Below are 21227 nucleotides of genomic sequence, written 5' to 3'. Positions count from 1 at the left end.
TTTTACAGATGGGAAAACTGAGGCACAGAGAGATGAAACAACTTGCCCAAGGTCACCCAACATGCTAGTGGCAAAGCTAATAGCAGAACCCAGGTCTTTTGAATACAAGTCCAGTGCTCTATCCACTAGGCCACACTGCATCCTCTAATGATTTTTCAACTTACTTTAATGTCTCGATGTACGACTCCCTTGCTGTGGATATAGTATACTCCTTCCAGTAACTCTTGAAAAATTTTTGATGTCCACCTGACATCCACAAGGTGATAAGGACCTTAAAACAATTTAAATGTTTTAATTATTTCAGCTGATTTTGCTAAAACTAAAATGTTTTGTAAATCTATGTTAAAATGGCGTGTCAGTTTATCTGCAAACATGAAGACAGTCTATATAAAATTAGCATAGGTTAAAAGTGATTTCCCATGGTGTAAATAGGAAATTTCTTCTTTAAGATAGTGATTGGCGTATGAGCTCTAAAGAAAGAGTTTATATCCTTTTGCTCTAATCTAATTGTGAATGTGCTCATTACACATATGTCTAATTCACTTCTGAATCTTACTAAGCATCAATGATAATTAGCTTATGAAAACTGTTGCCACAAGTTATGTCTTATGTAAAAAAAAGTATTTACTTTTATCGGTGTTAAATTTGTTGCTTTTCGATTTGATTGAAATGTCCTGTGGAGTTAAAAATCACAGAAGTTCCTGGTCCTCTGGTTCCTAAAGAGGATCCAAAAATGTTGTACGAAAGAATAAAAGTGAAAAACTTCCAGGTAAGAGGTTATTCTCTCTCCTAGAATCATGGGTTGAGAGTTTCAAAGTAATGCAAGAGATTTAACCTCACATCCGCTATTATTCATGGAGAAGATATGGCTAAATCCCTTTCACTGCTTTGAAATTCTCAACACTGATGTGCCTGTCTTATTGAACTCTGCTCCAACAAGATGGTGTTGAAAATGGATGACATCTTTATACCATTCATCATTCTTTATACCTCTATCATGTTTCTTCGTACTTGTCTTGTCTCTGAACTACATAATCTGTCTTTTCAGTCGCTCCTCATTCAGAAGTCTTTCTGTACCTTCAATCATTTTCACTGTCCTTCACTGAGCCCTTTTTATTTCTGCTATATCTCTGAGATCAAGTGACCAGAATTGAACACAGTATTCCAGATAAGGGCATGCCAATTTAATATAATGGCATATTTTCTGTATTATTTTATACTCTATTCTTTACAGAGCCTAACCCATCTATGATCATACTGCCTATTCATGTATCATTTTTAGGTCTTCAGATTTCTTTAGCCCTGACTAACCTAAACAGTCATCTACAAATTTTGCCACCTCATTTTGTTCTACTCTTTTTCCAGATTATAAATATATTAAACACTGCTCCTAGTACAGAACCCTGAGGCTCACCAATGTTAACCTTTTGCTACACTCAAAACTGATAATTTATTCCTACTCTGTTTCTTAGTTTCTAATCAATGGTAGTAGTTTACCTTTCACCCCATAACCACTTGGGGTCACTTAAATCCTCTTGTGTGAGTCTTTGTCAATGTTTTTTCAAAGTAAGAACAAATTATACTGGAGTTCTTCTATCCAATTCTCAACCAGGCCCAATCTTGCTTAATTTAAGAGACCAAAAAGACTAGTTGTAGGTAGGAAAAGGAGGGAGGGAAGGGGAAACAAATAAAAACCAAGCAGCTAGGAAATCTCACTCCATGCAAAGAATGTAACAAAAAAACTGATCTCAAAAGTGATGTGATAAGTCATCAAATTAAAGCCACATTTTTTCATTTCAAGATTTATAGCTCTATAGAACAGTCTGTGTTAAGCAGATTTCTTTTCACACTAACTATGAAAGGGGTAGAGCATATCTTTAAAGCTCTGTCCTTAAAAGACCTGTCCCTTTAGATATCAACAGTTAATGAAGCCTGCTGACATCACCATCTAAGAACTGCTCCAATAGGAACTAGATGTTAAATTCACTATGGTCAATCAAAATAATGCTGTAGGATGTTTTTTGTTTCTCCAAGAATAAATTTTAAAGCTTTCAATTGCGTTGTAACGCACTGCATTAGAGAAAATGAATAAACTATAAAGCTATCTCCTTGTCATTGAAAACTAATGTTTAATAGACCAAGTAACCACAATTAAGAATTATTACACCTGCTTTTGGAACATAGCTCATTCTGATCAACTGAAATTGTTCTGGAAAAGGAACAAAATCTACATAATCTAAACTGCTCATTGAAAAGGGACAGGCCTTCTCAACAGCAGCTCTACTTCTCCAGATCAGTCCTACTTCTCATGCATAGTTTTTCACCCATCACTTTTGGGTGAACTTTCAGTCTCTTCTACAAACACCTCATCTGTATAGACTACACACATTTTACTAAATTACTATTATTCTGATTGAATGAAAAGGGGAAAGGACCTAATAACTAAGGTCCATGTTTTTAACTGCTGTCAATAAAGTATAAAATCAAACTTATTGACTTCCAAATAGAAAATCAAAATATATTTGTTTTTTAAATATAAATACAGGGCAAAAAACAAACAGTATAAATCTTACTGGAAGATTCCTCTGTTCGCTCACCACATCTTTTGTTTCTGTCAACAATCCAGTCCCACAAGGAGATTTCACACAGTTGCATCTGTATATGAAGCATCAGACAATACTCCATCTAACAGGAAAATATTGGTACATATTTTTTCACTGTAATATAAGGGATGATCACTTATACAAGTTTATTTTTTTTCAAGACAAATGATCTGCAGTTTTAAACTAAGATTGAGTACGCAGTGGATGGCAGATACAGTGGTATTAAATTAACTGTGTTTTAGGTGAGAAAAGAGAATGTACAATTATTTTGCTTTCCTTATTCCTCAAATGTTACTAAGTAATAACTGTTTAAAAAGCATACGAGCTGTATGCAATGTAGTTCTAGCCATGTTGGTCCCAGAATGGTGATAAAATAATAATAAAGCTAACACAACAACATGACATATGTTCTTAAGATATCAAGGAGTATCTGGGTAAGTCTATGGAAAGATTTTAGTGGTGTGTTTTTTTCTTTTTCAGATGGGTTATGTAGGGAAGCATTCTGATCAAGGAAAATAATTTACAAGAATATCAATATTGGAAAATATACTTGTTTTGATAAATATAATACCAGAATCAACAAAACACTGGATCTCACTGCCTTTACAGCAAAATGCATTCAGACCGGACTAGTCAATTTATTTTTTCCTTTATAGTCAGTTTCATTTTCTGATGATGATGCACTAATACAACCCTGCAGTGGCTGGGTGCAATCACTGTTGAGATGAAATGCTATTTTCAATTTAGGATCATATTTATCAATTTCATATCCCCACAGGAAAACCCTAAAATTGGACCTCAACTACCCAACAATGTCCCTTTAAGATATTATATCAAATTTGATAGCTACCCAGCTGCAGTCCATACCCCAACTGATAAGGCAAGACACTGTAGTTGGTTCCATACAGGTGTTGTATCATATTATTACACAGTTTCTCCGTCTTTTAGCAGTTTGATCCTGCACCACTGAACTCAACGGGGGCTCTGCCAATGATTTCAATAGGAGCAGAAACAGGAGAAGAGCTTGTATTATATATTAGCACATTGAGTATGTAATTACATACTCAATTTCTCGAAGTGTGTTGGTTCATTTTATAATTAGATGCCTGTAGCAAACATCTTTAAAAAACTTATACAACAGATATTTTGAGAAGCAAGACATATCTCTGGTTTAAAAGGTAAAATGATCAGCTTTAAATAGCGTTTTATTTTATTTTTTTAAATTAAGTTTTGTTATTAACACCACTTTGGAAACTCAAAACAGAAATCTACTTTCAAATATGCTCTCTACTTTCACAACTTTATTTATTTATTTATTTTATTTTGTTAAGAAAGTGGGGATAGAATTTATATTTCCTGATGTTTATGGATTCACTTGCAGCCCACATGGCATATGTTCATCTAGCTGGATCTGCTTGGAAAGCCTATCTGCACTTTTGAAGGGTGGAACAAAAAAGAGCAGCATTTTGTACAACTGAACACATGCTAAGTCCTCAGAAGTATGAATATTAAATATACAATTAATGTGTTAATACAGTATCTTCTATCTGGTTTCTTTTACATATGTAAAGCCTCTGCTTCCTGTCCTGCAACTGCTTCCCCGATAATCCTTCAAAAACACAGCCCATGTCGGATTCCTTCTCTTCAACTTCCTACTCCCTCCTCTCCACCTCACTTCCTAAAAGTCAAAATTTCACCCATGTATCTCCCAGCACCTTTAATTAAGTCATTTAATACACATCAATGTCATGCCTCACCCAACTCTCTTGCTTTCTATGCTTCCTGTCCCCTGAAGATTACTTCCCACTAACGCAAGCCCTGATCTCTCCTTGCCCTCTCACTCAATTCCCCTATTTATACTCCCTTTTCACCATTTGCAGCACAATCTAAACCCAGCCCCACTAAATCCTAACCAGCTAATTTCTACACACATAACACCCTCTCTCCTAGAACTCTTGGCTCCTGACCCAGCCTATCATCACTAGCTAGTAAATTCTGACACTCTCCCACAAGCACTGCCCCATATCTTCTCTTTCCGTGCATCTCCCTTCAGAAACTCCAGAGGACACTTCCATAAAAGCTGCAGATCTTTGGAAGCAACCCTCCCATGCCAAAATGAGCATTTCATTATGTGGGAACTCTGACAGCAGCAGGGTCTGGAGACCTTCCTGACATGGCTACGCAGCTCCACCCCCACCCCAGACGCTCAGTTGTCTCTTTCTCCTCAGTATTTACACTTCACCAAGTGGTTCCCACTTCCACTTGCTTCTGCTTCCCTCTTCCTCTCCATAAGTGACACTGCCTGACTGGAAGATAACTGAAAACGTGCACACTCCACATTTAGGTGCATTCGTCAGCAATGTTTGGATTGGTCACTAGTGCAGAATGCTGGAGGTTTTTTGGCTTATTTGGGTTTTTGGGGTTTTCTGTTTTGTTTTTTACAAGAATAGTATTTCTGATTTTTAAAATTATATGTATAATTTTAACTGAAGAGAGCCAAAGCTACAAATACTATAGACTTTTCTTTAATGCTAAATTTTGACAACTCTTGTGGTGAGCATCCCTGTAATTATGTTATCCACTCAAAAAAACAATTGAGATAAAATTACTAGACTTTGGCTCCAATCCCAGTCATACCATTTATAGAATTCACTGTTATAATTCATGGGCACACTTACTTAAGACTACTCTGCACATATCATTACATCAGACATCAGTTAACTGTATTTAAAGAGGGGTTTATTTACCTCACACTGCCTGTGCACAGACATATGTTTCTCGGAGCATTCGCCTTCAGTGCAAGAATCACTTGAAATGATACTCTCTTTATTCATACTAGAATGAAGTCCATGTGATAGATGATTTTTTAAATAAACTGGTCCATTGGCAGTACTATTTATGCAACTTTCTTGTGAGTCAGTGAGTGGTTCACATTTATTCATTTTTATTCTTTCTTCACCATCTCCACTGGTAAAATCTTTCGTTATATCCATATGCTGCACTGATTTATTATCTTGATTCTCAAGAAAGGTATTTCCAAAGGATTTAATTTCTTCTGAGGTAAGATCAGCAAAGATAATGGAACTGCTGCTTTCCATATTTTGAATATGACACTGGTCTCTGAAGAGAAGGAATCAATAAGTATATACAGTTTGTATGTTATCTACTAAACACAAGAGGCGGACGTCAGAATTGCACTTCAGCTTTTATTCTGGAAATGTTATAAAAAGAGATATGGCTATTTCAAACCCTGGGAAAACTGGGATAATATCTAATATTTGTTTTACCCTTAGAAGCAGGAGTTCTGCCCCTTCCCTACAGAAACCTTACAATTGCTCAATTGCCATTGTAGGGTCACCCTTTAAAAGATTCTTCCGAGGGCTTATTTCTGATAGTTCACCTTTTCAGTTTGGCAGAGACAAGCAGTTACAGCCCCACGTGATCATTTGACAGATGTCTGTTGCATCTATGTCCCTTCCAGCTGGTAAGTGTTGCTATTACATTTCTTCCCTTCCCACCCTCTCATCTTTGAGATGGCAAATCCTCACATTTTTCTCTTGAATAGAAACCCTCTACCTCCCTAATGATGCCAAATCTGAACTGAATCTTGTTGTTGAATAGTAAACAATTTGTGAAGTCTGTATGTCTAATAATAATGTTAGATATTATTGTGATAGACCCTATTAACTCCCAAGGTGGAGGAATGTTAGACAAATTTTCTCACCCTCAGACATCTGATGAAAAGGGGAACAAATACAAGAATAACTGATGCCTAATAGTTCACTACTTGATACAAGGAAGTAATATTGCTGTAATATAAGTTTAACACTACAACATTTAATGTTACATGGAGAAAGACCCTACATTAAACCCAGATTAATATTATCATTTAACACTGCAATACTTACTCGCCACTCTCTTGGTCAGAAGACTTTTTGAGTGACTGCAGCTTCAGGACTGTCTTATCTATCAGATGAACAGAAAAAGTCACATTTTACAAAACAAAACAAGCACACATTTCATTGCATATTAACATTACAGCTATAGTTAATGATTAAACTAGTAAAACTTACAACGAAGGGCAGAGGTTTTACCTATACATAACCTTATTCATCCTCATTATATTTTTACCCACTGGAAACAGTGATATAGGGCATTTCTCATTCAACCAACCAACAGCCCTCAAAAGTGCAATATTTTAAACTTCTCTTTTTTTTTTAAATAAGAAAAACCAAGTGTTATAGGGAAAAGAAACTCTCACTGTAAGGGATGTATTGGGTTCTCTTTTATATGTTAATTTAGTTTTCATATTTAGGAAATCATTATTAGTATGTCAGCTAACACTGAAATAGGTTTTTTTTAATTAGTGAAAGAGATGGGAAGCAAATGAAATTTGTACACCAGCTAACCCTTTATTTTAGATATCAGAGGGGTAGCCGTGTTAGTCTGGTTCTGTAAAAGCAGCAAAGAATCCTGTGGCACCTTATAGACTAACAGACGTTTTGCAGCATGAGCTTTCGTGGGTGAATACCCACTTCTTCGGATGCAAGTATTCACCCACGAAAGCTCATGCTGCAAAACGTCTGTTAGTCTATAAGGTGCCACAGGATTCTTTGCTGCTTTTATTTTAGATGTAACTCATATTTTGGAAGTAACTTTAATCAAACACCATATTTATGAAAAACAGTAACTCAGTGGCTTATCATACATAGAGGTTTCTGAGACAAATGTGGGACATCTATTTTCTAAGCTGATGGAGACCATATAATTTATTAATCCATCTAGATATTTATATTGTCCGCATCACTGTTGTAAGGTGCATCTCACAAGTATTTTAAATAGAAATAACAAGTGGTATTTTCCATCTCAATGAGTAAGTTGCCTGTGTGCATTCCTGTGGCACCACCTTCCTGATCATTCTTTCCTACTGGCATTCTTCCCTCCATGCCTGTAATACACACAAACAGGAGTGCTGCTATGCCATAGAAACAGGATCAGCAAGAATGATGAGAGGATTGTGAGGCTATGATGTAGGCATTCTAGAGGTAATGTGGTGAGAAGTGAGAAGGCAGGGAAAACTGAAGAAAAAGGAAAATAAGAGGAGATGCACAGTACAGAAGAAGTGGGGGAAAAAAACAGAGAAACAGTGCCTCCCTGTCAGTCACAGAAGTTGATGTCTCAAAATCAGATTCTGCCAACAGAAAGCTCAGAAGCTACAGAGAAACCCCAATTTACCTCACCAAATATTTTAAAAACCCTAATATGGAAAACAAAGTAAGAGGCAGTTTACATTTTGCCATTAAACTATTTCTGGACTGAATCAATTTTTCTAAAGTTTTCTGGAGCAGTTAGGAAGATGGGAAAGTTGGAAAGAGATCTCCAGACACCACCACAGATCTGTGATTTCAAAATCTATTAGAAAATGGACTTCTCTCTCAACCTCCTTAATACACAGTGCTTTTCCTCCAAAGGTCTCAAGTGGGTCCTTCCCCCAGGGTCCCTTCTACACCTAGCCACACTGCTATGCCTTGCCTGAGTTGTTTTTTTTTAACTGGATTCAACTGGACCCTATGCAGCATCCAAAATCCTACTCAAATATTTTAATAAGTAGATTTAGATGTCCTGCATTTCTAAATTAACCATTATACCCCCAAAAATCTCTTGATCAGGACAGTGCAACAGATAAGGGCACTTGATAGCCATTGTCATGCTTCTTAGAAAAAATGTTTGGAAAAATCTCTGGTTCCTTCATCAATTCTGAGAGTTGAGTATTCTGTAAATTAATAGAACAGACATGCTTATGGGAAATATGAAGTTACAATGATAACAAATAATACTCCCCTTTTGGACATGCTTGTTGAACATGTTCTATCCAAGCAGTGTGATAGCCTACAATATTAGGATGTTGCAGGCCAGCCAACACTTTAACTTCTCGCAATACCTGAAATAAAAAGACCAAAAAGCAACTTTATAATCATCCTTTAATTTGACTGTAAGATGAACCCAAAGGGGAAAAAAAACAAAGGATTCTAGATATAGTTATTTTACCTCTTACTGGAATTTAAGAATTTGAGGACAGATTATTATTTTGCAGCATTAAGGATAATAAAATTCAGATCTTGCAGACTAATGTTTTATATTAGACTCAGATTGGGGCTAAATAAACATCGCTAAAATATTATAAAACATTCTTCCTGTTTAGAAACATATGATAAGATACACAATTTATAAAATAGGAGATATGCCCACTTACTACTTTGCCATAACCAACATTAATGCCACTGCTAATTATATTAGGAACCACTTACAGTAAGCACAGAGTTAAACAGAGAATCTGAACATGGAAAAATAAATTCATACCTTCATGCAATCTCTTTTGGTTGCTTTCTTAATAAGATTTTTTTTAATTGCATAGAGCTGTCCATCTAATTTGTTTCTGACCTGAAAAGAATTTAAAAAAGGGAAAAGTAAAAAAAAGCAAATTTCACAAATTTAGATCAGTGTGTCAAAAACTCCTTTGAACAACAACAGTTTGTTTCCTAAGAGTCAAAATCTTACACTCTTTATTCAGATAACCTCTCAATGACATTAGAGGAGGTCTTCTGGATTTGGCCGTAAATGTCTAATGAAGAGGTACCAAGTTTTGCACAAGGGTCAAAACCAACATAAAATGAAATGGACACCACTGCAGCCATCCTTCCCTTTAATATGGAGTGCTGCTCAACGAGACTACAGATCCAAGCCCACAAAGTTCCTTCTTGATCTGAATAGCCTCACCAATGATACATTGACAAATGATTTGTATTTTTAACTACTGTCTTTCAACTGTAATGTTAGAGAGGTAACATTAGACAGAAAATGAGTTCTTTGCTTATTATTACAATGCAACTAAATATTTTTAAAACAACTTTGGCAAGTAGCACATGACTCAGAAAAACAAGGTGAATGAGGTAATATTTATTGGTTCAATTTCTGTTGGTGAGAGAGACAAGCTTTAGAGCTACAAACAGCTAATCCTCAGGTCTGGGAAAGGCATTCAGAGTGTCACAGCTAAATACCAAGTCGAACAGATAGTTTAGGCAGTTACATGACTTGAGTCTGAAACTAAATACCTTCATTTTCTAAAATATATTTTATTTTAGATTTATAAAATATCCACCCAACATAATAATATGGTTGACAGAGGAAACGAGGCTAGTTACTTGGCACCTAATTTTCAGAAAAACTCAGCATCCGCTGAGAAGAGAAGCCATTATGAACAGTGGGGGCTCAGCACTGCTGAAAATCAAGCCCTAAAACTGTAAGCTCTCGGGGGGGGGGGGGGAATATGATGGACTGTCTTTCTAGGCATTTATATAACACTCACTACAATGGTACCTCTGGGTGCTACTACAATAGAAATAGTTAGTAAAAATAATAGTTACTATTCACCAGTGTTTGGTACAACCCACATTCAAAATTAAAATAATTTTCTTTTTTAATCAACCACAGTTAAGATAAGTTTCCCTGCTTATTTTATATAGATAAATCCAAGTACTTCATATGAAAAGTAAGGATTCTCTCATATTAAGGATATAAGAATAAGACTGTACACAAAGGTGAAATATACAATATATTCTGTTTTAGACAAAAATGCATTGGAGTCTTCAGAAAGCACCCTTCTGAAAGGAAGAACTAAAACCTCTTACACAGGTTCGGTTCGTATTTGTTTTATTGCATATTTCTAAGAACAAAAACAATCAGGTGAACTATTTTCCATCTCAAACAGTTATTAACAAAGCTGTTAAAATAGAAGATAAAAATACCTTGTATACTGTACCATATCCCCCTTTTCCTAGTCTTGCAATCTCATCAAATTCATTTAAGTAGCGTGAAGTTTGTGCTTCAAAGAGAACTTCTTTTTCACTAATTAAAAAAAAAGTATATTTTATGACTGGTTAAACTAAATCATAAGGTACTATGTAAGCCACAGATAGAGATGACACAGAAACTTCATTTACATTGTGAAAAAATAGCTAAGTACTATGACACTATCCAGAAATTTACTTGTGAATCCCATATGGAGAACCAAGCATCATCAAAGGCCAAACACTAAGGGGGCGCTTTTGCTCCTGGCAATTGGCTATCATGTCACAACTACTTAAAAAAAATTAACTGTAATACAGCAGCCCATCAAGTAAAACCCAATGTCCTACATGAAGGAAATGCGATATGAAATCTGTCTCCATCTTTACCCTTTTAAAGAGTAAGCTTATGTTTTTGAATACACAGGTGTTTTACACTTTATCAAATTTCTGACACCCAAAATCTCAAGTGCAATATTTTCATGCTAAGCTGAATTCTATTATTTTTATAGTGCAAAACTTCAGACAGAAAGTTAATCTTAATACTTGGCACAGCACTTTGGACACATACCTGACTATGTGAGAATCTCCATTGTCAAGCTCCTATAAAACAACAAAATACAACTTTTAAAAGAAGCTATATACAGTGAGAAAACTGATGTGCAGTTAATGGTTAAGTATGAACTTCACTATGAGAAGGTAAATTAGCAGGACAGCAATTCCAATTATTCTCCTAAATGTTGTAAATAAGAAAAAAATAGTAACAGATTTAAATCAATATGTCTAAATTTCGATCTGAACAAAAATAAAGCTTTGACATGATAAAGCAAGAATACTGTAGACTTTAAGATACTATTTGCATGTATACAAATACACCCACCCAAACTACCAAAGTGTAACCAAAGCACCATTTTGTATGACTTTTGAAAATACACAATCGAAATATAAAAATAGTTCCATAAAGAAAGTTGCTTCAGAAATCCTAACATGTAGGTTCAGTAATGTAAAGGTTATTAAAGAAACTTAAATCTTACTTCAAGTATTTGTTGATTAGCTGCTTTCATTAATTGAGTAATGGCTCTATTATGTTGCAATCTTAAAGTACTAAATTCATCACAGAAGGCAAAAGAGGAGAGCAAGCCCATTCTAGTAAATGTCCGACAGATTACTGTAAAAAGAAACAGGATACAGGTTATTTAACAGGAAACCTAACTAAACAATTGCAACTTTAATTCTTATTATTTCTTAGCCAGGTCACAATTTATAGTGATCAACTGAATCAATAAACATGAACAGGAGCTAGGTACCCAATTGCATTTTAAGTCTCTTTCCCACCCAATATAAATAAATATGAGTAAAGTTCTGAGCAACAATTACTTGTATTTTAGCACAGAAGAGGGAACAAATGCCAACACTAACACCATATGTGGGTATTTATATAACCATCTTGACCTGTACTTTTTATTCAGAAGTAACTGCTTTATTATTGAAACTGAAGATAATTTATAATTCAGTCAACATGGAGCTTGGAATGCACGTGGTAATAGTGCATGAACAGTCACATAAGGAATTCTTTTTAAAACAATAACTGAAAAAGATTCTGAATCTGAAAAAACAAATGCATTCCATTACATGTACCCTAACACCTTTTTCCTCACTCCTGGTAAGGAACCAAACCAAAACTAATTACACCCCAACTACAGCTACCCTGTAGAAATCCCCTCCTACCCACCAAACTAATCCGCATTCGTTCACCTCCTATCTTCAGGGTGAAAGTCTCTTGTGCCCATCTCCTTCCTTTCCTAGCTGAACAAATTATCTGACCACCCACCCCCCCATCCATTTGGCTGCCACAAATAAAGCACCTTTGTTGTATTTTCAGAGTTCAGTGCTAACAGCATTCCAGTCTGTTCACAATTATGAGGACTCATATTACCATGGGCTATCAGCGCTATGCTATTAGTGAAGAGTGGCAGTATCAATGTTTTTGCTAATTCCCCTAGTGTGTATGCACATGTATATGCATGTACATGTAAATACACAAAGAATCCATTGGTCATAGCTCCACAATTAAGTTAAGACCAATTTCTCTTTCAAAATTGTTCATTTATGCAGTCCATTATGGGGAATAAAAAACTGGGCCTGATAAAATTATTACATACTGGAAGAGTGGAGATGGAATTTTGGTGACAGTTACAAAAAAAAAAATACTTAGGACTGTTTAGGAAGTTCCAAGGAGTTATAACTGTTTAGGAGTCCTAATGAGTTAAAAGGGATTTTTTTTGGAAATATCTTGAGTCTCTTTCTTTGGATCACTGTAGCTCAAAAACAGCCTGTTATTAAACCCAGCAAACTATCCACATAGATACATTTCTTTGAAAATATGTACATAAGCCATATTTACAGAAATTACATTGTAATTAATGGAAGTTGTTGAACAATTGTTGAATTTAATATTATAGTTATAGGCATGACTCTGGGTCACTAAATGGTGCACTCTAATAAGGTAACCACCAATCACTGCCCTTCCTCTCCAGTTCATTTGTAAAACTTCACCTCTATTGGCTGAAATTAGTTAATGGAAACTTTCCACCTCTCAAGAGTTTTCAGGGGTCAAGTGCTGAATTATCAATACACAAAGAACACCTGATTGGGTCATAGTAGACATAGTGACAGAGTACTGGTTGTGTAGGAGAGGTAGAGAACTTGTGGTTATTTACCTTGGGATAGACAGTAGAGACACTGGTATAGTACTGATAAACAGATCCTGAAATAGATATTAGAAGTAGTGGTAGAATATTTGTTTTTATTTGTCTTGACATAGAGAGTAAAGATAGTGGTGTAGGTTTAGGTACATTAGTCTTGAAATAGATAGCAGAGGAAGTGATAGAATACTTGTGTAAATTTTAATCTAAGAGGGAAAAAAACGATAGTTGATAATTTGTAGACTATCACAGTGTACTGCTTTGTCCAAACACACACATATAAAGTACAAAAATATATATCTAATCTTATTTCAACAGTTTATTTCTATAGTCTTGTATATGAAAAACATTTTAAAAAAATGACATTTCTTAATTATGCTAGTCGTGTGTTTAATCAAAGAAAACATTCATGCACAAAAAAAGGAAGATTTCAATCAAAATGTCTTGCACCAAAATATGGGAAGCACTTTTATAGAGCTAAAATGCAAAGATTAGAAGGGTATATAATTAGATGTAGTCAGAAATGTAAAAAAGGAAAATATTCATCTTTTTGTTATTTTCTTACTATTTTAAGAATATGCTTAGGAAATGCATAGAAACATAAAATTCTATACCAAAAAATCAATAATCCATCAAGCCATATCAAGTAATAAAACACTTAAATTGCTACATACTAGTGCTGTAATCTTGAAAACATTTATGTATATGCTTACCTTTACTACCATGGGAATTCCAATAGGAACACCCCAAAAGAAATGGAATTTCAGCTCCAAATTTGAGTTTAATGATAACCTGTTTCCTATGTTTCTAATGCTGAGTGTGTTGTTTGTAGTTAAATAAATAAATGTTATTGAAAAGCTTTTTTATGCTTAGGTTACTGTAATGTATTCTCAAAACTAAGGTTTTGTCTGGGGATAGCGTTTTCACACTTTTTAATCAGAAATATTTTTGTATCACTCCCCTTGTAAAGCCAGGCATCTTAATTATCAAGTCAATTCTACAGTGAACTATTTAAAAGTTTTACAGTTGGCCTAAAATTCTTTTCCTATAACTATAAAAATGTCAGTTTTAGGTCTGATGTTTTGGATCCTGGAGTAGGAGCAAATGCTGAGACCCCACTTTTCCAACAGCACTTCAAGCCATGTTGGGTCATCTGATATCAAACTTTAAATCTGGCACTAGTGCAGGTCTGAATATTGGTCATCCTGGGATTGAGGCACATAAACTTTTTGCTTGGAAATTTCCACATTGGAGAGGAAGGAGAAATACTACTTTGTCAGTTGTTTTTGTTTTAAATGACAGTTATTCGAAAGCTGCTCGGAGATATGGAATATTAGAAGTAGTCCCAAATGAAATGGATTAATGGGAAGAGGGCAGGTGAGATGGTAAAAGGTTCATGATTGCATACCACGTGGATCCACCATGTGCATCACTTGGCTGTACAATTTAATCACCATCACATATAGGGGGGTGCATATAGACACAAACAAAAACACTGTTCATGGGAAATCTAATTCATTTTTTTCAGTTCAGCACCTTCCAACAATAAGTAGAGCTGGTAAAGTAGAAAAGTTATCTGAATAGTCACCTTGGAGTAGTGTTAACTAAATCTAGTTGATAGAAATTGGAGAATAGAAATTAAGGGTATTTTCTTACTGCCCTTTTTTTTTTTTTTTTTAAAGATTCCTTTTATTTGAATCCTGTTTTGATTAGCATAATACAGGTACATTTGTTGCTTATGCATAATTTGTATTGGGAATTATACAATTTGTGTATGCTTATGAATATTTCTATTACATTATATTCCTTTCCTATAACTGTGTTTTCCCTGTTTTTGTAGTTCAAATACCAGATTTTAATAAAGCCTGTGGAATGAGTTTAGAGTCATCTTAGTGATATCACCTGTTACCTCTCTTGCACTGTACTTTCCTAAGAGGCTGGTGAAACAGAATTGTTAGTAGAGTAGTAATAATTCTCTGCAACTTGATCCTGCATATTTTTGGAAGGTAGAGAATGCCCTCAACTCCTAGTCAAATTGAGGGTGCTCCCAACCTTCCAAGTGGCACTCAGCTACCCCCAGTATCAGATCCATAATTTTCCAATAGTCCAATGTAAACTGGCAAACGGATCTCATAACTCAGAAAACAAATGTAGCATTTTATGTTCAGGCACACATGACAATAAATCAATTTAAGGTAAAGTAAAAACTGTAGATATTCTCACTAACTTTGGAACAAACATCTTGATTGAACAGGATTTTGTGCATACAGGTGGCAAAGATGTTCTAGCAGAGAAACAAGCAGTAGCTGGTTTGCAATTGTAGAAGTGAAATAACGTTTTTCTGAACCATTCACAACTCGAAGTTCTTCTGGTACATCAGATTCTGAAAATAAAACAGAACAATTTAAGGGTCATAATATACTGACTTTGTGAAACACTATAAAAAGTGGTTACCAGCAGCAAACTTTTTTGTTGTGTAGACTGACCCCTAATTGTAACTGTGTAACCAGTTTGACCAGTTCTTCATTACAGTTTTCTGTAAAGGACAATGTCTCAGAGTGCACAGTGTTATATTGAACTTGCTTTGATACACTGGAGTGCGCAGCTCTCCCCTCCCCCCCCCCGGGAGCACTGCTTTACCACATTATATCCAAATTTGCGTTATATCGAGGTAGCAGTGTATCAGAAATGGACAAAGTACAGAGAAGGGCAACAAACATAATTAGGGGTATAGAACAGCTCCCATATAAGAAGAGATTAAAAAGACTGGGACTATTCATCTTGGAAAAGAGACAACTAAGTGGGGAATATGATAAAGGTCTGTAAAAATCATTAATGGTGTGGCAAAAGTGAATGCGGAAGTGTTATTTATTCCTTCACATAATATAAAAGCTAGGCGTCACCCAATGAAATGAACAGGCATCAGGTTTAAAACAAACAAAAGGAAATACTTCTTCACCCAATGCAGTCACCTGTGGAATTCATTGCCAGGGGCTGTTGTATAACTGGGTCCAAAAAAGAACTAGATAAGTTCATGGAGGATAGATTCCTCAATGGCTATTAACTAACTTCAGGTCAGCGATGCAACCCCATGCTCTGGGTGTCCCTAAGGCTCATACTGGATAACAGAGGCTGGATCACTTGATAATTGCCCTGTTCTGTTCAATCCTTCAGACGTATCTGGCATTGGCCACTGCTGGAAGACACTATACTGGGCTAGATCTAGATGGACCATTAGTGTGACCCAGTATGGCCACTCTTATGTAGAAATATTTCAAAGCTCCCCCCCATACTGTTTTCTAGAAAAAATGTCTGCTTAATTAATAAATTAAACATTCACATGCAGCTCAGTAATACGGTCTCCACTGATCTGTAGAATTCACAGAAATCTTATCCTTCAAAAAGATCAGGATAATAATTTTGACAGACATGACAGCAGCACCTTACACAAGCCAAGAGGAGAGTGGGAAGTAAAGGAGAATGGAGGAAAAACCAGAGACCCAAATAACCCTAAAAGGGATTAGAAATAATGATCTTTCACATTAAAAGTTTACATCAAACTTCCAGATTCCCTGAATCATCCCTACTCAGAGGAAAGACACAGCAAGGGGCCACGGAGACCCTATAGAAAACACACAGTCTCCAGGAATTCCTCACAAATACTTCAGGAGGGCAAAGTGGGCAGACAGCTAGTAAAAGTGGGGATTAGGAATTACTGACTGACAGCTGTGCTGCTCTTGCATCACCCTCCCTACCACCAGGCACGTGACGCCTTGCAAGAACCAGGCGCCAATTTCATCATCACCCCCCTCCCGCACCAGACAATCACGGGGTGGGGGGTTGTATCATCCCCCCGTGGGGCTGGATACCTCACTCTCCTCAGGGGAAGGGGCGCAATGTCGCCCCACCACTGTGCGGGAGGTTGGGGGGATTTGCACTGCTCTCCCAGGAGCTCGGGGGGGCGGGACTTTAAGCCCCGATCCCTGCCCCCGCAACGAATATCGCTCTGGGGCAGGAGAGGGCAGTTGCAGTGCCCTTCCCCCCTCGGCAGCTGGGGGCACCTTTTCCCCCTGGGCTCTGCTAGAGTCGTGGGCGAAGGCTCCCCTCACTCACCGTCGTACTGCGGCTCCGGCCCCTCCTCGGGAAACTCGATAGCGGGCGGCGGCAGGTTGGGCCCCTTGGCTCTAGGCCAGAGCGTGGGCCGCCGTTGCCCCGCAGCGCCCCCGCCACCTCTCCACATGGCCGGGACCTCTGGGACTCAGCGACCCGCCGCTTCCCGCGGCCTAGCAGAGCGAACGGAGGCGAGGGGGTGGAACGTACCAGCTCTTTCCAGCCCAGGCTCGCCCAGCTGCGCCCTCTACAGGGTCCCGCCATGGCGCGCCAGGAGTCTTCCTCGGTCGACCTCGTGCGGAATGGGGCTGCCGGCCGGCCAACCTCCCCGCACCCCTAGGGGGAGCTGAGGCACTGACCATTCCCCCCCACCACACATACACACACCAGGGGGCTGACCAGTCCCGTCCCCACAGCACCATAAGTGCTGGAACTAGGAATGCTCCACACCCCCACTATACAAATTGTTCCAGACATCCCCTCCGCCCCCCCCATCCCTGGGTGGTTTTCTGTTTGTTTTTCATATAAAAAATTCAAATTATGTCTACCCTATTTTTCCTGGAAACCTTGTAAATGACTGAAAAACTATTAGATGTATAATATTATGGACACCATCCAAGTGAAACTTGATTAACTGATAAGGAAAGTTATTTGTATCCATACTGTTTAAAATTATTTGGGTTTTTGTTTAACACCTGTTTAATTCAAACATCTAATAGACCATTGGGAGAAAAGGTCTTGTGGTAAAGATTTAACACATCTGCCCCTTCATTTCAAGGCTGAGAGTGTTAATCTTCCTCTCTGAGTCATGCACTGCATTTTTTAGCAAAACCAGAGAAGACTTGAATTTAAATTCCTGAAATTTCAAAAGTAAAAAATGAAGCAAAAAAAAAAAAAGTTTTTTGAGGGTGAACAAAAAAAAAATCCCCTTCAGGTCTTTGTTCAGTATAAAAAAGCAAAGTAGGCACAAGCATTTTTTCCATTATAGGTCACCCTCAAGAGAAGACAAAGGTCATTAGAGCTATAGTAAAGAAAGACAAAATAGAAAATCAGAACCAGTCACCACTGATTCTTGACAAACACACAATTTAGTGGAGAGGTTGGCAAGAGTAGGGAAAAGGTCAAAAGACACAGTTTTCACACGTTATTTATATATATATTTAATTTATATAAACATATTTAAGTTGTGCCCATCCAGAGTTCTGTACCAAGCTATACAATTTATATTTATTATGGAAAAGTGTGCTAGATGCCTCACAATACAAATACAAGACATGATCCCTGAAGATCTTGACCAATGCCCAAATCTAAATCCACAGAACAAAACCCTCCAAGGTCTCCTAAATCCCCCAGAATTTAAACTCATAGCCCAACCCCACTCCTACTCCTCCACTCAGCTGTCCTTTCATAAAAAGCCTGGGAGACCAGACTTTGCAGCATCCCCAGCTGTTTAACAAATTTGCCCGATGATGGAAGTAAATTCCACAAGGCTATTGCTATTCCATACAGGTTCCACAAGGCTACAACTATAGCCTTAATCATAATATTTGGGTTAATATCTCACACAAACTGATAAAAGTAATGGGCTTGAACTTGCAACCTTTACTCAAAGATGTAATCACACTGAAATCAAAGGGACTACGACTCGCAGGATTGGTCCCATATAATTAACATTCCCTCATATGGGGGGAAGGGATAACTCAGTGGTTTAAGCATTGGCCTGCTAAACCCAGGGTTGTGAGCTCAGTCCTTAAGGCAAAATCAGTACTTGGTCCTGCTAGTGAAGGCAGGGGGCTGGACTCAATGACCTTTTAGGGTCCCTTCCAGTTCTATGAGATAGGTATATCTCCATTTATTTATTTTTATCTTTTTATATACACCTCTACCCCAATATAACACAGTCCTCAGGAGACAAAAAAATCTCACCGCATTATAGGTGAGATCACATTATATCAAACTTGCTTTGGCCCCCCTGTTCCTTGTTCCCTGACCACCCCCTCCAGAGACCCCCCCCTCCCTAATCACCCCCAGGACCCCATGCAACCCCCCGTCCCCTGACTGCTCCAACCCCTATCCACCCCCTCCACCTCTTGACAGGCACTCACCAGCAGCAGCGGGAAGCAGAGCAGCCCGGCCCCAGGCCACTCCACTCCACCACCTCGCTCCGCTTCCCACTGCCGGTGAGTGCAGGGAGGTTGGGGAAAAGATCCCCCGCCCGCACTCACCTGCAGCGGGAAGCAGAGCCACGTGGCCCCAGCCCGCTCCGCTTTCCTTGCCCCAGCCTCAGCTGTGTCGCTGGGGGGCGGATGGGGAAAAGTCCTGCACTCACCTGCGGCGGGAAGTGGAGTGCCACGGTTGGGAGCTGGCGGAGTGCAGCTGGCTGGGGCTGGGCTGCTCCACTTCCCACCACCGGTGAGTGCGGGGAGGTTGGGGAAAGGACGCCCACCGCACTCACCTGCGGCGGGAAGCGGAGCGACGCGGCCCCAGCCCGCTCCACTCTGCCACCTCCCAGCCACGGCACTCTGCTTCCCGCCACAGATGAGTGCAGGGAGGTTGGGGAAAGGACACCCCCCATACTCACCTGCGGTGGGAAGCAGAGCACTGCAGCTGGGAGCTGGCAGAGTGGAGTAGGCTGGGGCCGGGTTGCTCCACTTCCGCCGCTGCTGGTGAGTGAGGGGGGGGATCCCTTCCCCCAAGTCTCCTCCCCCAAGCCACATGGCTGGGACCGGGGCGAGGGAAGCAGAGCGGGGTGCTCCCGGCCCCCCCCGCTAATCCCCCAGGCCACTCTGGGACTGCGGGGCCCAAAAAAGTGCCCTCCCACAGCTCCTGCCCCACAGACCCTGGGAGGGGAGCCCTTGACCGCCCCTGAGACACTCTGCCCCTTAACAAACCCCTCGGCCCCGGCCTGGCCCAGAACCTTAACACGCTGTTCAGAGCAGCATGTCAGAGCTTTACCGCTTTGTATGTGAACCTGCCTTATATCAGGTCACATTATATCAGGGTAGAGGTGTACTAACCTTTCTCTGCTTCCTTTGTCCATGCCTATACCGTATTTCAGTTGAGATGTGAATGGTATTGTAATTCATTCTGATAAGTGTTTTAAACTATAATGTACAGAGGTGCCGACTTTCCAAAGTGCCAGGGGGTGCTCAACCTCCAGCTCTGGAAGAGCTGCTGGAAGAAGTGGCCAGTACATCCCTCGGCCCGCACCACTTCCAGCAGCTCCCATTGGCCTGGAGCAGCGAACCGCAGCCAGTGGGAGCCGCAATCAGCCGAACCTGCGGACACAGCAGGTAAACAAACTGGCCCGGCCCGCCAGGGGCTTTCCCTACACAAGCGATGTCCCAAGTTTGGGAAACACTGATATAGAAGATACAGTAATAAGGTGATAAGTGACAGTCAGCATGGATTTGTCAAAAAGAAATCATGTCAAACCAATCTGATTGCTTTATTTGACAGGGTAACAAGACTTGTGGATGGGGGGAAGCAGTAGATGTAGTATATCTTGACTTTAGTAAAGCTTTTGATACTATCTTGCATGACCTTCTCATAAACAAACTAGGGAAATGCAACCTAGATGGAGCTACTATAAGGTGGATGCAAAACTGGTTGGAAAACCGTCCCCAGAGAATAGTTATCAGTGGTTCACAGTCATGCTGGAAGGGCATAGCAAGTGGGGTCCCGCAGGGATCAGTTCTGGGTCTGTTCAATACCTTAATCAGTGATTTAGATAATGGCATAGAGAGTACATTTATAAAGTTTGCGGACTATACCAATCTGGGAAGGGTTGCAAGTGCTTTGGAGGATAGGATTAAAATTCAAAATGATCTGGATAAACTGGAGAAATGGTCTGAAGTAAATAGGATGAAATTCAATAAAGACAAATGCAAAGTACTCCACTTAGGAAGGAATAATCAGTTGCACACATACAAAACGCTGTTGCAAAAAAAGGGAACAGCATTCTG

The 21227-nt window shown here is 38.8% G+C and overlaps 1 protein-coding gene across 9 annotated transcripts in view; it reads right to left on the bottom strand.

Moving 5' to 3' along the window:
• Positions 1-21227, bottom strand: part of EIF2AK1 (eukaryotic translation initiation factor 2 alpha kinase 1) — a 46327-nt gene that overhangs the window by 17604 nt on the left and 7496 nt on the right. For 3 of the 9 annotated variants that reach the window (XM_039493458.1, XM_039493459.1, XM_039493460.1), the window contains 11 exons: positions 15380-15535; positions 13168-13214; positions 11482-11615; positions 11019-11050; positions 10409-10508; positions 8964-9044; positions 8445-8544; positions 6512-6569; positions 5351-5723; positions 2574-2685; positions 165-271 (listed from right to left, as the gene is read on the bottom strand). In XM_039493458.1, the coding sequence (XP_039349392.1) occupies positions 165-271; positions 2574-2685; positions 5351-5723; positions 6512-6569; positions 8445-8544; positions 8964-9044; positions 10409-10508; positions 11019-11050; positions 11482-11615; positions 13168-13214; positions 15380-15393 (1158 nt within the window). In that variant the 5' untranslated portion in view covers positions 15394-15535. The other 6 variants (XM_039493461.1, XM_039493463.1, XM_039493462.1 and 3 more) reach the window with 6 other exon arrangements.

The sequence above is a fragment of the Mauremys reevesii genome, linkage group 10 (assembly GCF_016161935.1).
Source record: "Mauremys reevesii isolate NIE-2019 linkage group 10, ASM1616193v1, whole genome shotgun sequence".
NCBI lineage: Eukaryota > Metazoa > Chordata > Testudines > Geoemydidae > Mauremys > Mauremys reevesii.
This window is presented reverse-complemented; position numbering and strand designations above follow the sequence as displayed.